The sequence below is a fragment of the Anser anser genome, assembly GCF_964211835.1.
Source record: "Anser anser genome assembly, chromosome: 1".
Lineage (NCBI taxonomy): Eukaryota > Metazoa > Chordata > Aves > Anseriformes > Anatidae > Anser > Anser anser.
The window spans coordinates 132226072-132247874 of NC_139720.1; the positions used below are offsets into that span (position 1 = coordinate 132226072).

At 38.2% G+C, this 21803-nt stretch overlaps 1 protein-coding gene and 1 long non-coding RNA gene across 4 annotated transcripts in view; one reads left to right on the forward strand and one right to left on the reverse strand.

Annotated features, from left to right (window-relative positions):
• MSL3 (MSL complex subunit 3) lies at positions 1–21188 on the reverse strand. Of its 3 annotated transcripts, none has more exons than XM_083808812.1 (13): positions 20452–21188; positions 18661–18743; positions 18005–18100; positions 17347–17447; positions 16419–16507; positions 15450–15572; positions 14853–15013; positions 12778–12936; positions 12076–12338; positions 11590–11699; positions 11302–11401; positions 10832–10916; positions 1–922 (listed from the first exon to the last, which is right to left on the reverse strand). In XM_083808812.1, exons 1-13 carry the CDS (start codon positions 20749–20751, stop codon positions 823–825), a joined length of 1770 nt encoding a protein of 589 aa, XP_083664938.1. In that variant the 5' UTR covers positions 20752–21188; the 3' UTR covers positions 1–822. The 3 variants fall into 3 exon arrangements, with proteins under 3 accessions (XP_083664938.1, XP_083664939.1, XP_083664940.1); XM_083808813.1 differs by lacking the exon at positions 20452–21188 and adding an exon at positions 20327–20451; XM_083808814.1 differs by lacking the exon at positions 16419–16507 and having other exon boundaries at positions 20452–20591.
• Positions 20788–21803, forward strand: part of LOC310885449 — an 18157-nt gene continuing 17141 nt past the window's right edge. The window contains exon 1 of the long non-coding RNA XR_014574805.1: positions 20788–20847. This is a non-coding gene — a long non-coding RNA (uncharacterized lncRNA). The remainder of the gene's footprint in view (positions 20848–21803) is intronic.

Here is a 21803-nt window from a genome sequence, read left to right on the forward strand (position 1 = left end):
TTTAAACAGCAGCCACTGTATACTTTATTAAGAAAAGAAGTGTTTGCCAGTTAAACTGCCATCACTTTATTGACTTCTCCACTTACTTGTAGAAAATCTGTTCTTTCATAATGGCTCTGGAATCATTTATAGCCAGGTAAATGTTGAAGCACTGGCACGGCTCTCCTTGGAACTCTGACAGCCTTACCATGGCAAGAACTAGAGACATCTTTGCAAAACGCAAAGTAAGCAACACATCTTTCATTCAAGCAAAGTCATTCTTGAGACAGATGTCACACAAGCCAAACAGCAGAAAAAAATCCTTTAACTTAAGCAATCTTTTCTATCATGACAGTTTCACAAAACGAAGTGCAATTTGTAAGATAAAAATCCGTAAGATAGCAGTTATGCATTCTCTTCACGTAACTGTGTAGTCAAGTCTTACTACTCAGGCTGGGGAGGGTCGAGCTAAAATGAAACAGCATGATGTTTTATCTTCATGAAAATGTCCTGTTGCTAATGCATCTGCTTTTCCCTCCCTTCCTTTTTAGTAGTTCTATGCAGTCCTATGCATTAGAAGTCAGAGTGGGCTTCTTCGTTCATTGGTTCGTTGGGAGTTGGGTTTATATTCAATCCTCTAAGCAATTCAGAAGATAGTCTATACGCATCTGAAAAGAAGTTCCTCATTCGTTTTAAGTAATCCAACCATCAGAGAAGATATCCCCCTATTACTTCACCTCTGAAAGTTGTTTCAATTCTTTGTTCATCTTCATCTTGTAGCCACGTGGCAGAACAGCATTGTCATGGGCTACATATAGTAGGATTTAATCTTTATTAATAGCTTCAGTAGATTGCCCGGGGATTTTTAGTACTGTAGTAGGCTTCACAAGCAGCTACATAAGCAGATTCTGGGAAGAAATCATCATGGTATTCTGCTAAAAACCTAAGAAAGCACACACACAAAAACAGAACATGAAACATTTAAGAGAAGCAATTTTCAAATCAATTTTTAAGCTCAGCAAAACCATAAATTGCAAATTACAAATTATTAGTTTGAAATCTGTCATACAAAAGGGTTGTCCTATTTTTATTTATTTACAAGTTTTGCAGGGTGAGAAACAAATCATTCTCAAATCCAAGTGAATGAAAAAATTTTGCTCAAGCTCCATAAAAGAAATCCACACTTTGTATTCTTTTCTGAGCATAGCTTTTAAGAACTGCGAGACAAAAAAGTGGGAAGATGCTTCTGCTACAGTTCCGTCAGTCACCTGTTCAACATACTATTCTCAGTTACTTTAAAAAAACAGGAATTTCAGTTATCACCACATCAGTATCTTATGCAAATGGCCACTAACCATTAAGTCAAACCATACCTTTTAAGGTAAGTAGAACGATGATTTGTTCTTCCACAGGTTTGTGCATTTAGGGTCTCCATCCTTCTAGTGTGTCTGATTTAAATGCATCCCTCAGACAAATAGTACCTTTTGTAAATCCAGTTCCCTCATTTCAAACTTCTCCAACCTGCCCTTCAAACATTATTCCCACAGCAACACAGACAATATTTTAACATGTTCTGTTCTCCTAAGATACAACTCCTTCTCTGGTTAAGTATAGAAAATGAAAAACACTGTTGCTACTAACAGCAGCAGAACAGCTAAAATGATTATAACCATCCTACTCTGTATACAGAGCTGTGTTATACAAATGGGGGTTAAAGGCCAAAACAGCTCTGAAACCCTGAAGTACATGATCAAACTTGACTTCAGGAAAAAGAGACCTTCAGAAATACCTGGATGTTAAAGATCAGCATCAGTAAAAATAGCAGAATGTTAGCTACATGTTCTCTAAGTTAGTGTAGGAAGCAATGGAAACAGAGAACAATGTGATCTCCAGAATCTGGTTTCTTTCAAGAACCACTGGCTAGGGAGGTGACTTACCTACCAGAAGCTAAAAATCCTAGCTTTGCATAACCAGCTCTGGACATAAGTCCAAATTAGAAAACGACTAACAACTATACAGGTGAGTACAATTAAAACCAGTGTTTCTCCAACCTCATTTGCAGTTAGACTGTCTAAACTAGGCATGTCTTTTGATCTTAAGAAAACCACAGCATCAAAGAACACTGACAAGACTCTCTACAAAAAGGCAAGCAAAATTTAAAGCAGGAATAAATTAATTGCTGAGAACTCATACAAAAAGCACAAAAAAAACATAGGAAAAAAGATAGACTCCAACACACACACACCCCAGTCCTTGTACTTAGACATGGCCACCAAACAATTGCAAAAGTAGAAGGACACCTGATGATATCCTACTAATTCTAGGAAAAACAATGAGAAACACAAGCTTTTTAGAACAAGTCAATTATTTGATGTGCCACCATTTGTTAAGAAAGCACTTTGTCAACACCCCCCATACTTGTTTGCTTCCTAAAAGTTCCGTAATTAACTCCGTAGAGGGACCTAGGCTGGTTTCCTGATGTGAAACATTTCAGGCTTAAAGACATGCAAGTATATTGATTGTCCAGCAGTTCACTTCCAGAAGATCAAATGGCAGTCTGTTTTTGTTTTTTAACCATCACCCAAGGAATTAATTAGAAAAGGCTCCATTACACGACCCATAACAGCATCTAACCAAGAACCTGATTTCTGGCAATATTCAGCTGGTATAGGTACTGCCAAAGAGGGAGAAAGATCTCTCTTGTACTTAAAGCAAGGATCCAACTGCCTCTGCCACAAACTGACACCACATAAACTATCACAATAAATGAGTACGAGCTAAGTTAAAGTTACACGCATAGGATTGCATGAATGAAGATTGTGTGATAAATACTTAAGCATTTATAAGTATTCATACTGTGCTAGTTTCTCATTGTTTCCAATAGCAGTTTTGACCTTTATTTTAATAGCACAAAGCAAAAAGGATTACATAATTCAGTTTGGGGAGATCATTTTGAAAAAACTACCGGAGATATTCTGCTAAACCAAAAAAAATATCTTTAATATTACAGCATTGTTACAGCTGCATTATTCTAACTTCCTATTCACAGAATTAAAGGCATTAAATAGACGAAAAAACAGCAGTGAAATATTTTTCCCCTGAAGGAACAAGAGACAGTCAACCAACGCAGCAAACAAACTAAGTGCTGAATCCAAAATTGTTAAACTTTGGCAAGAGAGTAGGCCAGAAAAAAAAAATAACTTTACACTTTCCTGGAATTTAAAAAAAAAAAAGAAAAATCTAGATCAGAGCCACCAATATTTGACTAACACACTGAACCGTACTAAGTGATATTCTAGCCCAAGTCATTAAAAACATTCACCACCTTCTTTTCCAGGCTTACCATGCCATAAATTGCTCTAATACTTAGTAAAATGATTCTTTCATGAGATGCAGAGGTATTCCTTAGAAAGTGATCCATAAACACACAAGAACAATTTGCACAATCAGATCCTCCTTCTAATCACAGAAGCACATTGTTCATTTGCACCACACAAACACACATTCCTTACTCTAGGAAAACAACCAAGCTGGTGGCTTTCTATTGATGAAGTGACTGCATCAGTTAAAGGAAGACCAATCGACGTCATCTACCTGGACCTTTAACGTGGTCCCACGTGACATCCTGGTCTCCAAATTGGAGAGAGATGGATTTGATGGGTGGACTATTCAGTGGATAAGGAATTGGCTTGAAGGTTGCAAGTCCAAGTGCAAGGTACTGCACCTGGGCCGAGGCAATCCTAAACAGGAGTACAGACTGGGAGAAGAACTCACAGAGACCAGACCTGCAGAGAAAGTCTTGGGAGTTCTTGTGGATGAAAAGCGTGACATGAGCTGGCACTGTGCGCTTGTAGACCAGCAGGCCAACTGCGTCCTGGGCTGCACTAAAAGAGGAATGGTCAGCAGGGCAAGGGAGGGGATTGTCCCCCTCTGCTCTGCCCTTGTGAGGCCCCACTTGGAGTGCTGTGTCCAGGTCTGGGGCCCCCAGCACAAGAAGGATGTGGAGCTGTTACAGCGGATCCAGAGGAGGGCCAAAAAGATGATCAAGGGGCTGGAGCACCTCTCCTATGAAGATAGGCTGAGAGAGCTGGGGCTGTTCAGCCTACAGAAGAGAAAGCTTCAGGGTGACCTCACTGCAACCTTTCAGTATTTGAAGGGGACTTATAAAAAAGATGGAAACTCTTTGCTCAATCAGATATTGACAGGACAAGAGGGAATGGCTTTCAACTAAAAGAGCAGAGATTTAGATTAGAGATTAGGAGAAAATTCTTCACTCAGAGGGGGGTGAGGTGCTGGCGCAGGTTGCCCAGAGAAGCTGTGGATGCCCCATCCCTGGAAGTGTTGAAGGCCAGGTTGGATGGGGCCTTGGGCAACCTGATCTAGTGGGTTGCATCCCTAGCCAGGGGACTGGAACTAGGTGATCTGTGAGGTCCCTTCCAACCCCAGCCATTCTGTGATTACTACAAAAGAGTACTGAAATTAGAGTAATTTAGAAGTTCATAAAATTTTGTGATTAACTGCCATAATCTCTGATTGTAATTAGCTACAAATTATTTCCTAGGTTTTTTGGGGGGTTGGAATGAAGGGAGTGTGATAAGGCTTGAAACTTAAGAGACTTGAGTCTAACTTTTAACATACTGAGACTGCACAAGACTAAGATAAGCAACAAATGGAATTGAATTATTAATTCTTCATTAACACACGTTCTGACTTTGAGAGAGAAACAGTGACTGCAAACTACAGAGGCTGATCAAATTTTAGTGTCATTGAGCAATGTTCTCTAAAACATAGTACCAAAGTGCTAGATTTTATGAGGGATTATGTTAAGTGTAGGTAATGGGAAACAGGTTTGTTCTCTCTTAAAGATTTCCTGATATTTGCTTAAGATCAGTCATAAACAGCAGCTTCGTGCAAGATAAAGGTGAGAGGTTTTAGCAGAGATGCTTGTGGCATACCTCCAACTCAAGGAAAAAAAAAGGCAGCCAGAACGCATGCAGTCTAACGATGTATACCTCACTGTTCTTAATATAATAGCTGTGAAAAGCAAAATACACCAGAGCTGGCAGATACAAATTACTTTCTGTAGAGAAGTGGTACAAAACAGGCAAGAGAACACAAGGTCAGCTTCTGTCCCTATCCCCTGTCTACCTGTACAAAAAAGCAGTCAAAAAAAGCCCTTCTGAAGCTGCTTTCTATTCATGCTGCATCATAGCGCAGAAAGCTGGCACAGAAATATTAGGAGTCTCAAAACTCCTAACTACTGGATATTTCATTAATGCCTTGCCCTTAGAAAAGCTGAAACAGCACAAAGATCAATTACACTGGCACCTGCAAGCTGCGAGCCAAGATTTCAAAACAGAGGGAGCTATACCAACTTAGCAAGCAATGTTCTGGTACAGATCTGAAAACATACTGCTATTTAGCTATTCAGAAATTGTTTATTTGTCCCCTTACAAATCTGACATAAAAATCAGTCACCTGTTGCATCATTATCGCCTTTTACATTTATATACTTTTTAAAGAGCTTGTATGCTTACACCTGAGCAGTGAAACTGCTTACTAGTGACGGTTTTGAGACACACAGTGCACACAAGCTTCCTCATATCTAAGACCACGTGCTTTTCTCTGGACAAGCATCCACAAAAAACACATTCACAGTTAAACCTCATGCTCAGAACATAGAGGAAACGTGGCATAATGCTGCTATTTCCCTCTCTACCACAGATTTCTAGAGAAGCAACACTTCAGAAAGGACTTGAGGAGATGGAGGTAAGAAAAACAGGCACACAGTCAACCTTATGTTCTGGTCTTCAAATGCAGCAGTCTACACGTAGCAAGCTTACCTCAGGTGACTCTAAAGCAATAGCCTCACAAACGTACCGCCATCTGGGCTGTGAGTTATGCAGGCAGATCCACCAGAAAGAGGTATAGAACTAGCATCGTCCACATTAAATAGCCACTTGGCATGTATGTCAGGAACATTTCTCAGCAAGGTCACTGAATTAATATGAGCTTTAAGAGCATCATCTGGTAGCAAAAATGTCCTTCTCTTGGCAGTCTTAGTACAGCTTACTACTTTAAGTTTCTGCATGAAGAAAATGACTCTTCTGGATGTCAGCTGTCACCACACAAACTAAGGGACTGCCTGAAGAGTACGAACATCCTGAAGAAAGGAAAACCTTAAAGGACAACCTCAGCTATAAAGGTATGATATAAACACACATGACACACAGCACAGAGCAGAAACTAAGTATTTTCAAGAAGGTAACATCTTGCACACTTTTCCACAGCTCTGGCTTTTAGAAGGTAAGCAGAACCTCCAATAAGCAGTCTGAGCTAGATACTGTATTGAAAGACAAATGAAAGGCAATTGTAATGATCTATCCAAATGAATTTGCTGAAAGAGCATGATGGGTCCTAAAACTGAGTCACCTTTTCAAAAGAAATGTCATTTTCAGATTACAAAACTATCTCCTCTCCACGACTACTACTGAAAGGCAGGACTTTAAGCCTAAAAGGCTTAGTTTCAAAGGTGCATGCTACCACCTGCCTCCCTACCCCCTCCAATTGCTAGGCATGTCTCCATCTGGAAGGCTGCTCAGGCAAGTTTTGAATGTTAATTCTGATATCCAGTGTTTCAAAAAACCATCAGGTTTGTTTTGTTGACTGGACTCCTGTCACTCACCCACATACAATATTCCTTTTTTTTTTTCCCCTCCATTCTCAGGAAGTTGCAAATAACCTTTAATTAATTGCACATTAGCACAGACTAGTGGTCATAATTCACCACTGCAATTAAGTGTAAGATAACTATACTCAAAAAAACGTTGAGATATCAAAACCATAGATCTACTTCCTAAGGTTACTTCAAACAACTTGCAATCTTTCTAACACATTTTATCACTGCAGTCCTCTATAATTTGGTCACTGTCTGATTTGGCTGCCTCCTCATAAAATACTCAATACTGAAGGTACTTTTCTATCTATGGAACAGATTTGCACAATAGGTAAAAGCTGTAAAATATCAGAAATAAAAATGAAAGCTGAAATGAAAGAGACAACTTACAGGATACGCTGAGTTTGAAAGATCAGTGGGTTTCAACAAAACCAAAGTATTTAACTATTAAGGATGTATTTTTCTATCACCTAAAAAATACATATTAGACTCACCTTGACAACTGTATTAGAAATATTAAAAGCATTTTAAGAATGTAATTGTTCATTTACTCACTGTTCTTTATTTCAGGAAACCAGAAATATCTATGCCTTTCTGAACCATGAACTACATTGCCTGAAATTACCTAAAAGAAAACTGGTCTTGCTGTTCTAAAAAGGACAGGTTATATTCTCCTAGCTCTTAACTACACACTGTTGGTCAATAGCCCTGAGATGACAGTTTTCCAAGTCAAGGCTGTATTCAAATCAATGGAAAGAGGAAAGCAAGAAGTGGCATATTCTTGCCTATGGTTACTCATCACTTAAGCAGCTCCTGAAGGCAGGCTAGGCACTTCAAAATAAGGAGAGGTCATACGTAATACAGTACATACAATGTTTTATTAAAAACATGGCTGAAATTATGGAGTTGGTTAAAAGGCAATACTTTTATCTCAAAAATTATGAACTCGCAGGAAGATTTAATCAGGTACCCTTTGCGAGGAAAATTACCAGTTAGTAGGCACCAGTTACTGTGCTAGCTTCCACTGTTTGGTCCTGAAGTCTAAATTGAAAGTGGAAGTGAAATTTACTGAAAATAACTGGCGAGTCAGTTGCTAAACTCTATTTCAGACTAGTGTTCTTCTGCAGACACTATGAATTATTTCAGGACTACACAATTTGACATGAAGACTAAGAGGTTTTCACTTAATTTGAAAAGCTAGTTTTCTTTACTTCTGCAAATTCCGCAATTGAGAAATAAATGTTCATGTTCTCCATGCAGAAATTTTGATTATGTATGCTTGTAAAAGGCTGCACAAAGGGTACAGCTTCTATTTAATATGAAACTCAAAGATATATTTAATACATTCCTTTAAAAAAAAAAAAAGCTGTCTGGAAAACTGAGATCAATCTTGTCTAGCAGCAATCTGAGGCATGACTGGAAAATATTACCCATGTAGCATTTCAAAGTGAATTTAATACATTTATCAAGCACTGAGTAAACTCAATAAAACAAGCTTCCAGACAAAATGGTGTATTAAACAAGTCTCAGTTTCTAAGCCTGCAAGAGATTAATAGTGTAAATGTTAAATGAAACTGTAAATTTCAGCCATATAATCATAATTCAAAATTCAAAATTAAATCAGTAGCTATGCCAAAACTAAATCAGTTGTGTATCATATTAAAGTTTTAGAAGTGAATAAACTACTTTCGTCAGAGTACTCTACCTAGAATTCAAAGATGGTTCAGGAACAGTTTTATTAATTTTAACAGACAGCTTCAATCCCTTTTCTGCTATTAGAAAAATAAATAAAAGTAGAGTGCTTCAGCTTGTCACTCCAGAGCAATTCACAGTAAAAAATTAGGTAGTCTGAAGTAAACTACCTAATGCATACAGACTGTGTAAAATAGTTCTGAGGTTTCAAAAAGTAAGCCAGAACAGAATTGATACAAAATATTCTTAATAAACATCAATTCATCCTTTCATTCCCAAAAAGGAAAAAGACAGATTGTGAAATTTGAGGAAAAAATTTTACAAGATACCACCTCAGCCTCAAGTTTTCACTTGTGATGAGAAACAGATAAAGCAGAAATACTTCTGCAATAAAAGTCAAGTCTGAATGAGTTTCCAGAAAATTTAGTTATTTGAGCACTTTCAGATAGATATGGGACATAAAAATAAATACCCAAATGAAATACGTTCTAAAGCATCACGAAAACATGTAAAAAAAATAATTTGCATTGGCTTCTATGCAATTTATATGAATATACAGAAGCACAATACAGTAATAAGAGTTAAAGAGTATTTGTGACGAACCTATATAAGATTGAACGTTTCCTACAGCTTCCTACTGTAATTTGGAATTTCTTTCAGGAAGGTTCTCAACTTGACAATTTCTGACAAAGCTACAGAAATCATAATTATAGAAAACAAACAAGAAGAGCATTAGCAAAACATCTGTTACATTAGCCTAGAAAGCACTATGAAAATATGCATAATCTCAAATATTTTGTTATACCGGATAAGCAATATCCAGACTATGCTTGCTTGGGGAGGAGCTGTAGTGGGGTCATTTTGGTTTAGTTGTAGCCTGGTCTTAAGCAATGAATGCCCCATAGTACTAGAGCACAATTTCAGTTCAATGTTTTCCAAAAAGGAATCCAGCTTGTGTACTGAGACCACTCTGCAATGCAACATAAAGGTACAGTAAGCGGGAACTACTGGGAGATTTGCTTCAAAAGCAGTCTTATCTGACCTAAATATACTGGTCTGGAAACAACTTTTTTTTTTCCTAATTATAGGTAACTAGACATTTCAACAAGATGGTCACATGGAAGAGTGAAACACATGGACATCAACCCCTACGATTCAGTGATTCCATGACACTACTACCAGAAATTTTAGTTTAATCACTCCCCCACTTGGACGCAGAGTTATGTTTCCTCCCTCATCCCCATTCCACCTTAGCTTATCTGTATAACGGGTATAAAGAAAAAGCATTTAAGACATTAAAGAGTTAAGACCTGCTCTGATACAGTAGAATCAGAACAGGAAGGTGTCTGAAAAACTGATTTGATCCACAGCAAATTAAACATCCTAAATTATATTCACTTCAAGCAAAAATACCTAGTACCTGCCTTCCAACAGTAAGTGCTAATGCTGTCCCACTTAGCATAAAAACATTTTGAATACTAGTAAGGATCTGACAGAATAGAAATATAAAAAGGGATCAGTAAAACTTGAAAATGAAGTAATTCAAGAGAAAATTTCTGTATTGTAGAAACTTTGACATTTGAGATATCTTTAATTTTCAATAAACAATTAAAATAAAAGCACTTTAAAGTTTTTGTATGGACAATCCGCACTCCTTGATCTAATAAAACTTTTGATATGCTAATGACATATTAGATTACTTTTCATTACGTAGCTGTTTTGAGGTATCTGACCAACGTTAAATTACAAGTTCCATGTTTGTTGGAACCATTTTGTGTTTAACGTTTACAAAGCTTTCTTACAAGTTTTCCTTGGCAATTTTTTTTTTCCTGTGTTGATGCAGTATGCAGTGCCGCATTAGACATATAAACTACAACTACAGTGCAGAGATACTAACTAGAGTACTGACAAAGTGGATCATGATGCACGTATGACTGTATTATCTCCAGCTGTAGAGTTACTGTGGTCAGAAGAGTTTAAGTACCCCTACAAGCCACTACACCGTGTTATAGAGGAACCATTTGGTTTAAAAGCTGGACTAGGGCAGACTTTTCTGGGAAAAAAAAAATAAAAATACACCAACCACCACCACACTACCATCATGTGTAACAGGTTTTAAAACACAAGGTTTTCTCCCTGCTAACACTGATGCAACATCAAAACTCTCAGATAATGCTCTCAAGAGCAATGCAGGGTTTGCTTCTCTTCATAAAATGTGCTTCTTAGCATTCTCAGCAAAATCAGACTTGTCACTCTATACTTTCTATCACACAAGCTTTTATACTTCAGTTCTCTACCAATGTTTAGTAAAGCTTTAAGCAGAGTTTGGATTCCCTTCAATTTGGATTCCAGAAGTAAAAGTTTAATTTTATCATATTCATTTCTGTAACCGCTAGAACATCTTCTAAAAATCCCTCATAATTCCAGAACACTTAGATCTATGTAACAATGCGATCACGACTGTGGTAGATTGTGTCACATTACCTCAGAAACATTTCAAAGTGTTTTACTAAAGCCTTTAGGTTTTTGTCAGGAAAGCACATCTTCCCCAGTATTTCTGGTAGCTTTACTGTAAAAAAGAAAAATAATGTTTACACATTTTATCTACTATAAAGAAAAGAGAAAGAAAGAATATCTTTTCACTGCAGCCTCCACTACTCTTTACAAGATGCTCAGTGATTTTCCAGAAACTTCGCTGTAACAAACAAGCTTAGAAAGTGAATGCTGTCTGCTTTAATAATGTTTGATAGTGTAGTGGAAGCAATGCTTATTTACATGTTTTGTTTTTGTAAATCAAGTAAAAGATAACTGAGTTTATGAACAACCTTTTAAGAATTTTAAAGAGATTAAAATGTACATTTCTCCAAAAATAAAACTGTGATAAAGCAAACAGAAAATCACATAGATACTGCCACAGAAAACAAATAAGCCATTTTGATTCCAGAGCAGTTTACCAAACATCCGCAGCAAATGTTGAGATCCATAGATATATGATGGAGGTGGTGGTTGATCGCTTGGTGGATAATTCTCTGGCATCAGTTTCCAGGACAAAACCTAAACATAAAAAAATGAAAATACTGGTTATGAAATCAGTAAAACATCATAATTAATTCAGTCTATACAGAACTTCAAAATAATAGGTGAAATAAATAACCTAAACACCTTTTCTCGTGTAGGCCTACTCTGAGGGCCACAGTATCTTTAATCACTGAAAGAAGGACAGTAGCATAAAGTTCTCTTACCTCATTCAATTCATTGTTTCTTCTACCTTCAAAGCCAGTAAAAACCGCACTCCCCTCTTTGCTAGGAGTCAAAGTTATAGGTGAAGATGATCCACTATGGACAGGGGTCTCTTCAAAAGGGAAGCAAGAAAACAGAAATAAATTTATTAAATAATCTGTTTTGTGGAACTACAAGACATTAAAAGGCAACTAAGGCCTGCTGATAAAACATTTAAAGTCTTAAAATACTGTAATCCAGCAAATGCTATCCTAAAGTAGGCTCACAGATATCCTGTGAGTAGACTCAAGTAGCTCCTTGAATTCCGTTGGGAAATACAGCAAAGTATTGTATTTCTCCCTCTGGTATACAACTTCAGAGATAAATAATTGATACAATAAGTAATGAATTCCCACTTCGATCATTCAGTTCCCAGTCCACACAACGTTAAGAAAAAGGACAGGACTTAAAATCTTGTTTAGAGTAACAACTTTAAAAGCAAAACCTACTTTTTTCCAGGTGCAAGAAGAGCTTTGGCATAGAAGCTGGGGTGTCAAGATGCCGCCGCTTTGGCTGTGGGGAAGCACTACTTTCTGACAACCTGTCACAGTTAGAGGTATGGCGTGTAGAACGTCTCAAGGACTGCAGAATTTCAGGTTCAGCTTTTCGCCTTTTTGGTGTGGCTGGCTCCCCTGCTGGAGGCTGGCTGTCTGTTGACTGAGGTGTTGGTGGGTTCAGTAGAGGAGGACTTGGGGAAAGCTCCTCCTGATTTCTAGGAAATAAAGGCAACTTTACAGAACTGAGGAGGTCAGATGCTCTTTCCTTAAAACAGCAAGTTTCACAAATCCTCTTAAATACTTATTCAAATTAGTATTCCCCCAAGAACAAGCAAAGTAATGCAACCTTCTTTCAAGTGTTGTTTTCCCAAAGAATATTCATTTGCAAATTTAAAGGTTAGTGAGCATAAACTTACATTTTGATGCAATTTTATGTCACAAAGTTGCAGAATAGCTCCACACCAGTCAGTAGAAACACTTCTTTGGAGTTAATCAGATTGAATTCAGGCAAGCAATTCACACAGAAGTCGAATGTTTTATCAAAACAATTTTTAAGTCAAAGCATATGAGAAACCACAGTATTCTAAATGTATAACCACTTATTATTGCATTTTCCTCAGATAAGCAGTATTAGACTCTTTATACCCAACCTACCTGTTAGTATTTGTTGAGTTTTCTTTGATGGGAAGAAAGAATTTTGATGAAGTCACCTTCTTAAATTGAGCTTGCTCGTAAGGATAGAGCAAAATTAATGGAAGTGTGAAGTCAAAGGTTATTCTCAGCCCATCAACCATCTCTTTACATAGCTCAACACTACAGGGAAAGAAAGATTATGAATTTCAATTTTCAATTTCATTTGCACACCAACATTTTCAGTGTAGTTTTTAGGAAATTCCTCTTAAATACAGATCACTAACATCTTAACTATGATATGCTCATTTCTTCGCTATGTAATAATCCTTTAAAAGCATACTTGAAAAGACAATGATTCCTGTTTGTAACTTCATTCATACAAGTGCAAACTTTAGACAGTCTGCTTAATGAACTCAAAATTATACAATTGTTCTATTACTATTTCCTGGATTAATAAAATCCACTTTACAGTAAAGTCAGTCAGATGTTTTCCACATAAGCAGTATTTTTTTCCAAGTTTACTGTGCTCAAATAGAAGAGTCACCTGTCAGAAAAACAGTTAGTATTTAGTAGATTGAATGCCTGACTAAAAGCCATATACAGAATTTGACCTATAGTAGCTAAGATGCAGTTAAGGCGGTGCTTAAGACATCTGCAGTGAGTAAACAAAATTGATACATATACATTGGAGATCAGCTTCCCGTGGCCTGCTCCTGGTAACTGAAGTATTACATTTAGAGGCTACTAGGAATTTCTGCTTTAGGCTTGTGTAAAACACTCACGGTGTTAGGTGCTGGGCAGACGCAGTGGTACAAGAAACTAGAAATGGGTGCAGTCCACCTGCAACACCTCTAACCTCCATGAAGGCAATCACTTCTCAGGTCTCAAGTACATATATGTGTATGGCAGCATCAAATAATGTTATCAAAGCAATCCACATTATAAAGTCTATACCCCCCATTACACCCTCTTTAAGATTTTTGTTTTTAAAGGCAAAAGTGGACACTATATTGGGTCAGGGCAGCACCATGTGCAGAAATTCCATCACATTTTAAAAGGTCAGTTACCTTCTATGCAAAAAGGGCAACACAATAAAGTTGTCCGCTCAATCTCTCCTACTTAATGGATCACTGAAATTACAATCATTTTCCCTATTAAAGCATCTTCTTTATTGAGGAAGTTGCAAAAACATACACCTTTAAAAATCATAACATACACACAACCTTTTGGTCATGTTTCTCATGTCTCATCTCAATTCTCATTGGGGAGATTAATTACACTTTCCTTCTTTCTAATATAATCTGTTAAGTAATGAATGACACCAAATAAAATGAAACACACAGCTAAAATATTGCAGGGAATAGCATAATTATGCAGCGCTGAAATAAATCTTGACTTATGTTCTATTTTTGGAAATTAAATAAAATGGAAAATATAGTATAGACTGTATACATAAAATACAAAAAATACAGTATAGACTTGCATAAAAGAGCAGCATCATCTAACATTGAGAACCTTTACCACAAAAAAAAAAAAGCAAGGTTATCGTTGCATTTGTAGCTTGGTAGGAGACTATACAGCTCAGCTGAGAAAACATACTAAGATGTAATCAATTTTAATAAACAGGATTGGTACTACTACACATATTGTTTCCTTGCATTTTGACTCTAGGATTCAAGATCATATGTCATTAAAATAAATCACCTCCATTTGGAGTTCTCTACTATAAACGTTTGTGTAAAATGTTTATAAAATTTGAACCTGTTCAGTTATATTTCAACAGGAATTCTCCTATCAGATATTCTCCCAGTGCTCAAAAAATTCTTAGAACAGACAACAGCAACACATTCTTCCAAAACAGGTCACCGTATCTACAAAAACGTACATGACAAAAGGGGATATTGATGCTTTTGTGTATCTCCTTCACTGATAAATTGTCAGCGCTATTGTCCTTTAGATATTCATCAAATATTTTACTCCCAATGAAGGGACATACATCACAGTATAAACTTACAAAAATGAACAGCCTTCAGACAGAGCATGAAATGCAAGTTTGTTCTTCTTGTGACAACAGCACTGGGCTAAAGATTACTTACTTCTTCTCTGGTGGCACATAATGAATATTCATATTAGCATGTGGAGTCATCTGATGATGCCGAGACCTTTCATTGGCTGAAAAAGCGGCATTAATAGCAAAATGTTTCACATATGACTCCAGGATGGTTATTATATTTGTCTGGCAAGGAAGCTTCACCAGCTGAAAAAGAAATAAACTGATGTCTTATAGAAATAATTAAGAAGTGTAACAATCTAAAACAGGAGCTAATGAGTTTAGTAAGACTCTACTGCATAAACTTCAGGAGTTATCATTTTCAACCTGTAAACTACATTTTTGATCAATCATTTATAAATATTTGTAGAAAACAAGGTAAACAAGTGTACTCTACTTTATTTTCAGCTTTAAAGAGCAACTTGCACTCCAAAACACAACTAGGTATTGCAATGTTACAACCTTAAATACAACGACAATTCACTGTTTTAACTATAGAGAAGTCTGCTCCTCAAAACCTTTTATTCTTCCTTATGTTGTCTAAAGTAACCTTTGCAATAAAGCTCAGAAGAGGGGTTGTTATATGCAAGAAGTATTTTTGACCGACCCCACGCATATTCATTTCATAGCTTTTATTTCATACCCGTTTTCTTCTATTAATATAGTAACAGTCTTCCTCAAGCTTCTTTTTCAAGACTTCAGGAATTTCAATGTTTATTGCTCTTTCTTCCATGTCCCTTTTTGTATGAGTGTCTTGTTCTTCTTTCTACAACAGACCAGTGAAAGAAATGATATATTGCTTGTGCTTATTAATATTAAGTAATACAATAACCAGGATACAATATAAAAACGAGGTTTTGTTATGCAAAAATAAAAGCGTTTTTATTAAAATATTATTTTTGTATGTAGAGTACAATATAAAAATATTACTTTTGTATGTACAGTAACTGTTTTAAGTGTATGCTAGTCTTACTGTAAGCAATTTAACAATATAGTTTTCATGTCATCTAGAAATTCAGTTTTTAAAATTTGTTTTTAATTTAGCATTCACTTAAGCATTTAATACAAAAGAACAAACAGGAACTTGTTAGGTTTTGCTACTTCAGATCACCTCCATTGTACTAGTTTGATTCTACAGACCTTCAGAACAACCCTGTACTTCTTTTTGCTAATGTAGAGTAGAGAAAGATGTTTTTTCTTGAAGTCAGCTTTCTACATTTAAGACCAGAGTCGAGAGGCCCATTTCACAGTAAAATACAAAAACCAGAAAGATCCTACTGCTATGTCCAACCTGAGTAAGGTAAGATTTTATAGCACCTATAAACATGGGTAATCTAGTTTGCTAAGTTTTCTTCACATAAGCCTTACACGTCAAAAGAGAGGAAAAGAAGCAAATGTGTATTGTTTGATCAATGTCTTATTCTTGTAGAATTTTGGTATTTTCTTTAACTTTCAAAAACTCAGCTACAGTAGGCACTAGGAGTGAGAAAAATATGCATTTTAATTCCGGCTAAATAACCAACTGTGGCCTATATTTAATCTATTTAAACTTTTCCAGTGTTTTATATACTGATTTTTAAATTCTATTAACTTAAGGAAGCCATGAATATACCATTTCTGTCCTATCTTCTATGTCACTGTCTTCACTTTTTATTTCTTCATCTGTTCCTTCATCACTGTCATCAGAAGAACTACTTATAGCTGCGTAAAAGAGATTTCAGATATTTATCTCACACTATCACATTGCACAGAGGTTCAGGCCAAACAATTTCAGGCCTAAATTAAAAAAAATAACAACTTGTTATATTTAATTCGACTAGAATTATTCATTCTTATTAAACACACAAGTAGTATTTACAGCACAGTATCAACTTTTTGAATATGGAAGACGGTAAGTTTAAAGGAAGTATTCTTGTATCCTTTCTATTGATGTACACTCACAGATAATTTCTATTTTTATTGTACTTTAGTACTAAACAAGGTGTTAATGCATTAACTATTCAATTGGCAGCTTTGGATATGTGCAGCAACTGTTACCACTATGTACATCAGTTAAGTGCAAAAGGTCCTGCTAGCTTTCAAGCTACACAAGAGAAGTGCCATGAAATCAAAAGAGGTGGTTTAGGAGTGAAATAAGTCAGTCAGACTGGGAGGGAAAAAAAATCCACCCCCCAAATATATAGAAACATTAGAAAGGAAAGCATCTCGTTTGCTAACACCAAACAAGAAAACTGTGGGCTTCTTGCACCTACTACTACTACAATAAACAAAGCAGAACTGAACTCTGATATCACCAATTGGAATACTTTTGTTGAGGTGACATGAGGAAAAGCCTCTGGAAAACAAAAAAAAAAAAGGAGATGGATTAAGAGAAACTTAACATTAAACATTACGCTCAATCTTCAGACAACTGATTTGGTATAGTTCCAATCAGGGCATGACACTCATGTCACCCTACTAGCAAGTTACAGCACTCACTGTACCCCTAGCACAAAGTTAAAGGCATCACACCAGTTACTAAAGAACGAAAACAAGCTCACAGTTCTCGCTACTCTCGTCATTTTCCTCAGCAGGAAGGCTTTTTAATACAGAGTCAACACCAGGCAACCTGCAACGTCTCTTCTTTCTTCCTTTTCTTCTCCTATAGAGGATAAAATGGTTCACTTAAACTTGGCTAATTTCATTTAATTTGTTTATCCTACCTAATGACATTACATATAAATGCACAGGAAATGTATGTTTGGGTTATTTTCATTAATTAACATTGAAATAATTTGGATAATGCTTATTTTAGAGTGGATATCTTAATGTCCGTACATTACCTCATATTTGTGTTCCCAGGCAGATCCTCAAGCCATGTCCAACCAATATCAGATTATTGCCTTTGGCTGAAAAATACCTCAGGCTTTCCTAAATTATTGTTCAAGTACATTTCTTTTGGAAGATGTAAATTAAGCCTGTACACGGGCATTTCACGGCAACACTTAAGAGTAACATAAAGTTACTAAATGTGTTAGTCATTTAGAGTGTTGTTTAATAATAACATGTAACTACCTAATTATGAATGTACTGACTGTATTAAGTAGATATTTACCACCGACAGTGTGAACTTAGAGACCAAAATCACTTGTAGACACCTGAATGTAGCTGTTTGAATATGAATCTCTTATTTATCTTGAGACCAAAACGATTTCTTACATGCGAGCCACAGCCTTCCGTGCCAATTTACGCTGTAATCTGCGATTTTCGTCTGTATCACGAAGAACATGATCTTCAGCTGCCCATCTATCCCAGCTAAAGATTGGTAAAAAGAAAAACATCACTGGCTCAAAATATATTCCATTCATTATTATTGCTGAATTACTATACATTAAACCTAAAAGGTAGTATTTCAATAACATTCAGATCAACTTTGAGTTGCATGCTTCTGTATTCACATTGCTTCAACTCTCACGCTGCTATCTAAAAGCTCTCAAACCTTGACATAACACGACAGCATTTGTAGCACCAACACATGCTATAAATCACAGTCAGAGACTGCACTCATGTACTGACCTTGATAAGCAAACAGTCTAGGCCTAGATCTAACAATACACAAAATCCTTTTTTTAATGGAAAACCTAGGTGCCACAGGTATATGCCAAAGACAGATATCCCGTAAAATTTAAACTCAAGACCATCAAACTGATCCATTGATATTTATAGATAAAAGGCAATGAAACATGAGAAAGCATATTAAAGGCATTCGCAAACCAAACATACATAATGTCCTTTGATATTCTGGGTAACATCTTTCTTTGCAAAATAAAATGGAAGAAATGGGAGAACTAAAAATTGCGCATACAGGTTCTTACCTTCTATTCCAACCATTAAAATGGATCAGATATTCTGGAATCTTTCTGCCTTTCTCATCTTTTCCGACAATAATATCAACAATCTGAAACAAATAGCAAATAGCATGTATTAAAAGGCGTGACAAAAAGTGAGCTTTCTAGCATTTAGGGAATTTATGCACACAGAAAAGAAAAAAAACGTTAATTTACATAAATTAAATACACCTAGACTTTTGCCATTGAGTATTTATATGAGCAGAAGATATGGATTATACTCAAGGTGAGAAAAGAAGCTTTTTTCTTGAGCGCTTCTCAAACAAAGGACTGCCATCTTTATCGTGTCCTCAAAAGTCAATACTTTCAAAACACAGATGCAAAACAATGCAGTATCACAACAGGAACGTGCAGATATATCACATGTGGGCAAATAACATTTTCTGCTGAGTGCTCTCTCTTCCGGTCCTCAAAGCAGGAGAAAACATAGTGCTATATGTAAATCTCAAAACACTGTTCTCTTGAACACGTGACCTGGCCAACAAATATCAAAATGTCTTGTAAACATCTGAGCCTTTGTTTCTTCTTCTTTCACCCCTGTACCATTGTCCTCTTTAGCACATGCACATAGAAGTTTATTTTGACCAAATCACGATGAGGGTAAGTAGAATCAAAAACCATGATTCTTGCTAATGGCATTTTCTGACCAACAGTTTGGGCAAGAGCTCTTTCTTTATCTTTTTCCCAGTGGAAAGATACACAGATGCAGTACTCTTGCTCTCCCTCTTCCCAGGGAACAGGGATTCAACTTTAAAAAAAACGCCAAGACAGCCAGTCTGAAAGAGCCTGCACCTCAAAAGAAAAAGGTATTTCACAATAGATCATTAAGAAGACAATCAGGACCAGTAAAAACAAAGCACTCAGTGGGTGTACCATATCTTCAGGCACAGCCAGCAGTTGGGCCATGGGAACGTTCAACCTGAAAGCCCGTAACTTAAGAATTGTTGAGCCAGATGGAGCCGAGGGCAGCTTGCTGGAGCTCTGTGCATTTAGAAGTAAAGAAGAGGCACTAGTGACTTTTTTGCACACAGGTTACCAGCCAAAACATAGGCCTACATGTGCAAACAAAAGGGCTGATCAAAACATTACAAGAAGGTGGAGATCCTGATCAAACGTTTAAAAAAAAAAAAAAGGTATGCCACTAAAAAAACTGAAGCAAAAGTATGAATTTGGACTGGAATACAGTTGAAATCTATGTTTTTGTCCCTCAGAGGCGAGGGAACCCAAACCAAACAAGCAAACAGAACTGTGTTTACAGGTTCCGTACAGCTCACTTCGGCTTGTAAAAGCGAGTTCACGTCCCACCGGCACCCCGAAACCACACAACGCTTACATCAAGCTCTACAACCAGTATTGTTACTGGGCACAACAGGCCCAAGTGCGCAGGCGGGAGGAGGAAGCGGCCGCAGAAAAGCGTCGCCTGGGGCCCGGCCGCGGCCGAGGCAGCAGCGCCCACCCACCGCCCGCGGGGCCGGGTGGCGCCTCCCTCTGCCAGCGGGCCGGGCTCCGCTCCTCCCTTCCCGCGGCCAGCAGCCGCTCCCTTCCCGCACCCAGCGCCGGTGGCGGCAGGGCCGCCTGGTCAACCCCCTCCCTTCCCTCCCGCTCCTCCCCCGGCCCCCGAGCGGGCGCGCACCCGGAAGGCGGGCGGCGGGGGCGCGCAGCGCGCCGGCGGGGGAACGTTAACGGCCGCCAACGGCCCCGCCTCCCCGCGGCGGGGGCGGGGGCAGGAGGGCGGGAGGGCGCCGCGCGGCGGGTCACCTTGGCATCATAGAGCACTTTGGCCTTGGTGGGGTCGGGCTCGAAGCAGAGAACTCTCTCCCCCCGGTGGAACTTAAATTTCATTCCCCGCGAGGTCATTTGTTCATCATGGCGCAAAGGAGAGGCGCCCCGCCCCGCCCGCCGGGGAGGTGCCGCTGACGGGCCCGCCTCTGCCTTCCCCTCTCCTCCCTTCCATTTCCCTCCCCTCTTCTCACTCCCGTCAGGCGGTGGCCGTGGCCCCGAGCCCGGCTCCCTTAAGCAAACAACCGTCCCGTGCCCCCAAGATGGCAATTTATCCATCGTAACCTCCCTCGAGGCTCGTTTTCCTCTCTGTTCCTCAGCCTTCCTACGAGAAAACAAACTAGAAAACAAATAGGATCGGGGACTAGGAACTTGGTTAGCCAGAGCTCGATTTATCTTTCCGATGTTCAATTTCGCGTTCTCGGAGTCTTGAGCAGGATGCAAATAGTGGAAAAAAAATCAATTCACATTTTTCCAGCTCACAGACTTTTCTGCTGATCGATGCTTGGAAGGGTCTGGGGCTCAGTCACGAGAATGCTGTAATTTCTCACACAATGTTGCTAGATGCTCCCTCAGGCCGTTGCAGTGTTGATGCTAATTCTTTATTTCTGATTTACACGAGGCCATAGCAGAGTCAGGAGACCTAGCTAAGGCAGCCTTTGTAGGAAGACTGATTAATTTGTGATCACTTAGCATTTCTGAAGCTCCTTTTCTGTAAAAGCTGATCAGGAGGAGCATGACTAAACAGAGAAAGGTCTGTCCCACTGAGCATGTGCTAGTCCAACCACTCACTGTCTGGTGCTAGTGCAAGAGAGGTTTAAATCCTCTTTTCTTCCAGTGCCTGAGGCTGATAACAAAGCTGGAGGCTGGCAGAAATGCCAACAGGGAGCTGTTAGTGTATTACCAGGCAGTTTTCAAAGGAAAAAATGAGTGGATGCAATGTCAGTTGCAGAAAGTGCAGAAAGTGTTATCAAACTTCCTTCAAAAAAAAAAGAAAAAAAAAAAGGAAATGGTGCTGAGTATCTGTAGAACAGCTGCTTTAAAGGGGCTACCATGCTTAAAAGAAGCAACAACAGCAGAAGAAAAACAATCTTCTGCTTGTGTCCTGGCCTCCAAGCTGGTCTGCCAGTTGACAGAACTCACACAAAGGGGATCAATCCTTCACCCATTTCTGGCCAAAACAGCCTTATGCATTTCCTTGCTGTCTTCTAGGTTCAGCCCTTTCCCTGCCTCCCACTGATCTCTGTTTCCAGAGTCTGCTTCTCATTCATCTCCTCATAGCCTCTCCTTATTTGCCCTAGCCCAATTTCATGGCTTCCACCCAGGCAACT

Excerpts from the sequence above, each read along its gene's own strand:
- MSL3 (XM_083808812.1), bottom strand. The coding sequence starts at position 20,751 with ATGGATAAATTGCCATCTTGGGGGCACGGGACGGTTGTTTGCTTAAGG. Across the intron at positions 16,508-17,346 it reads TGACGAGAGTAGCGAGAACT|CTATAAGTAGTTCTTCTGAT; the intron begins GTGAGCTTGTTT and ends TCTTTTACGCAG. Across the intron at positions 15,573-16,418 it reads TAGAAGATAGGACAGAAATG|AAAGAAGAACAAGACACTCA; the intron begins GTATATTCATGG and ends GGTCTGTTGTAG.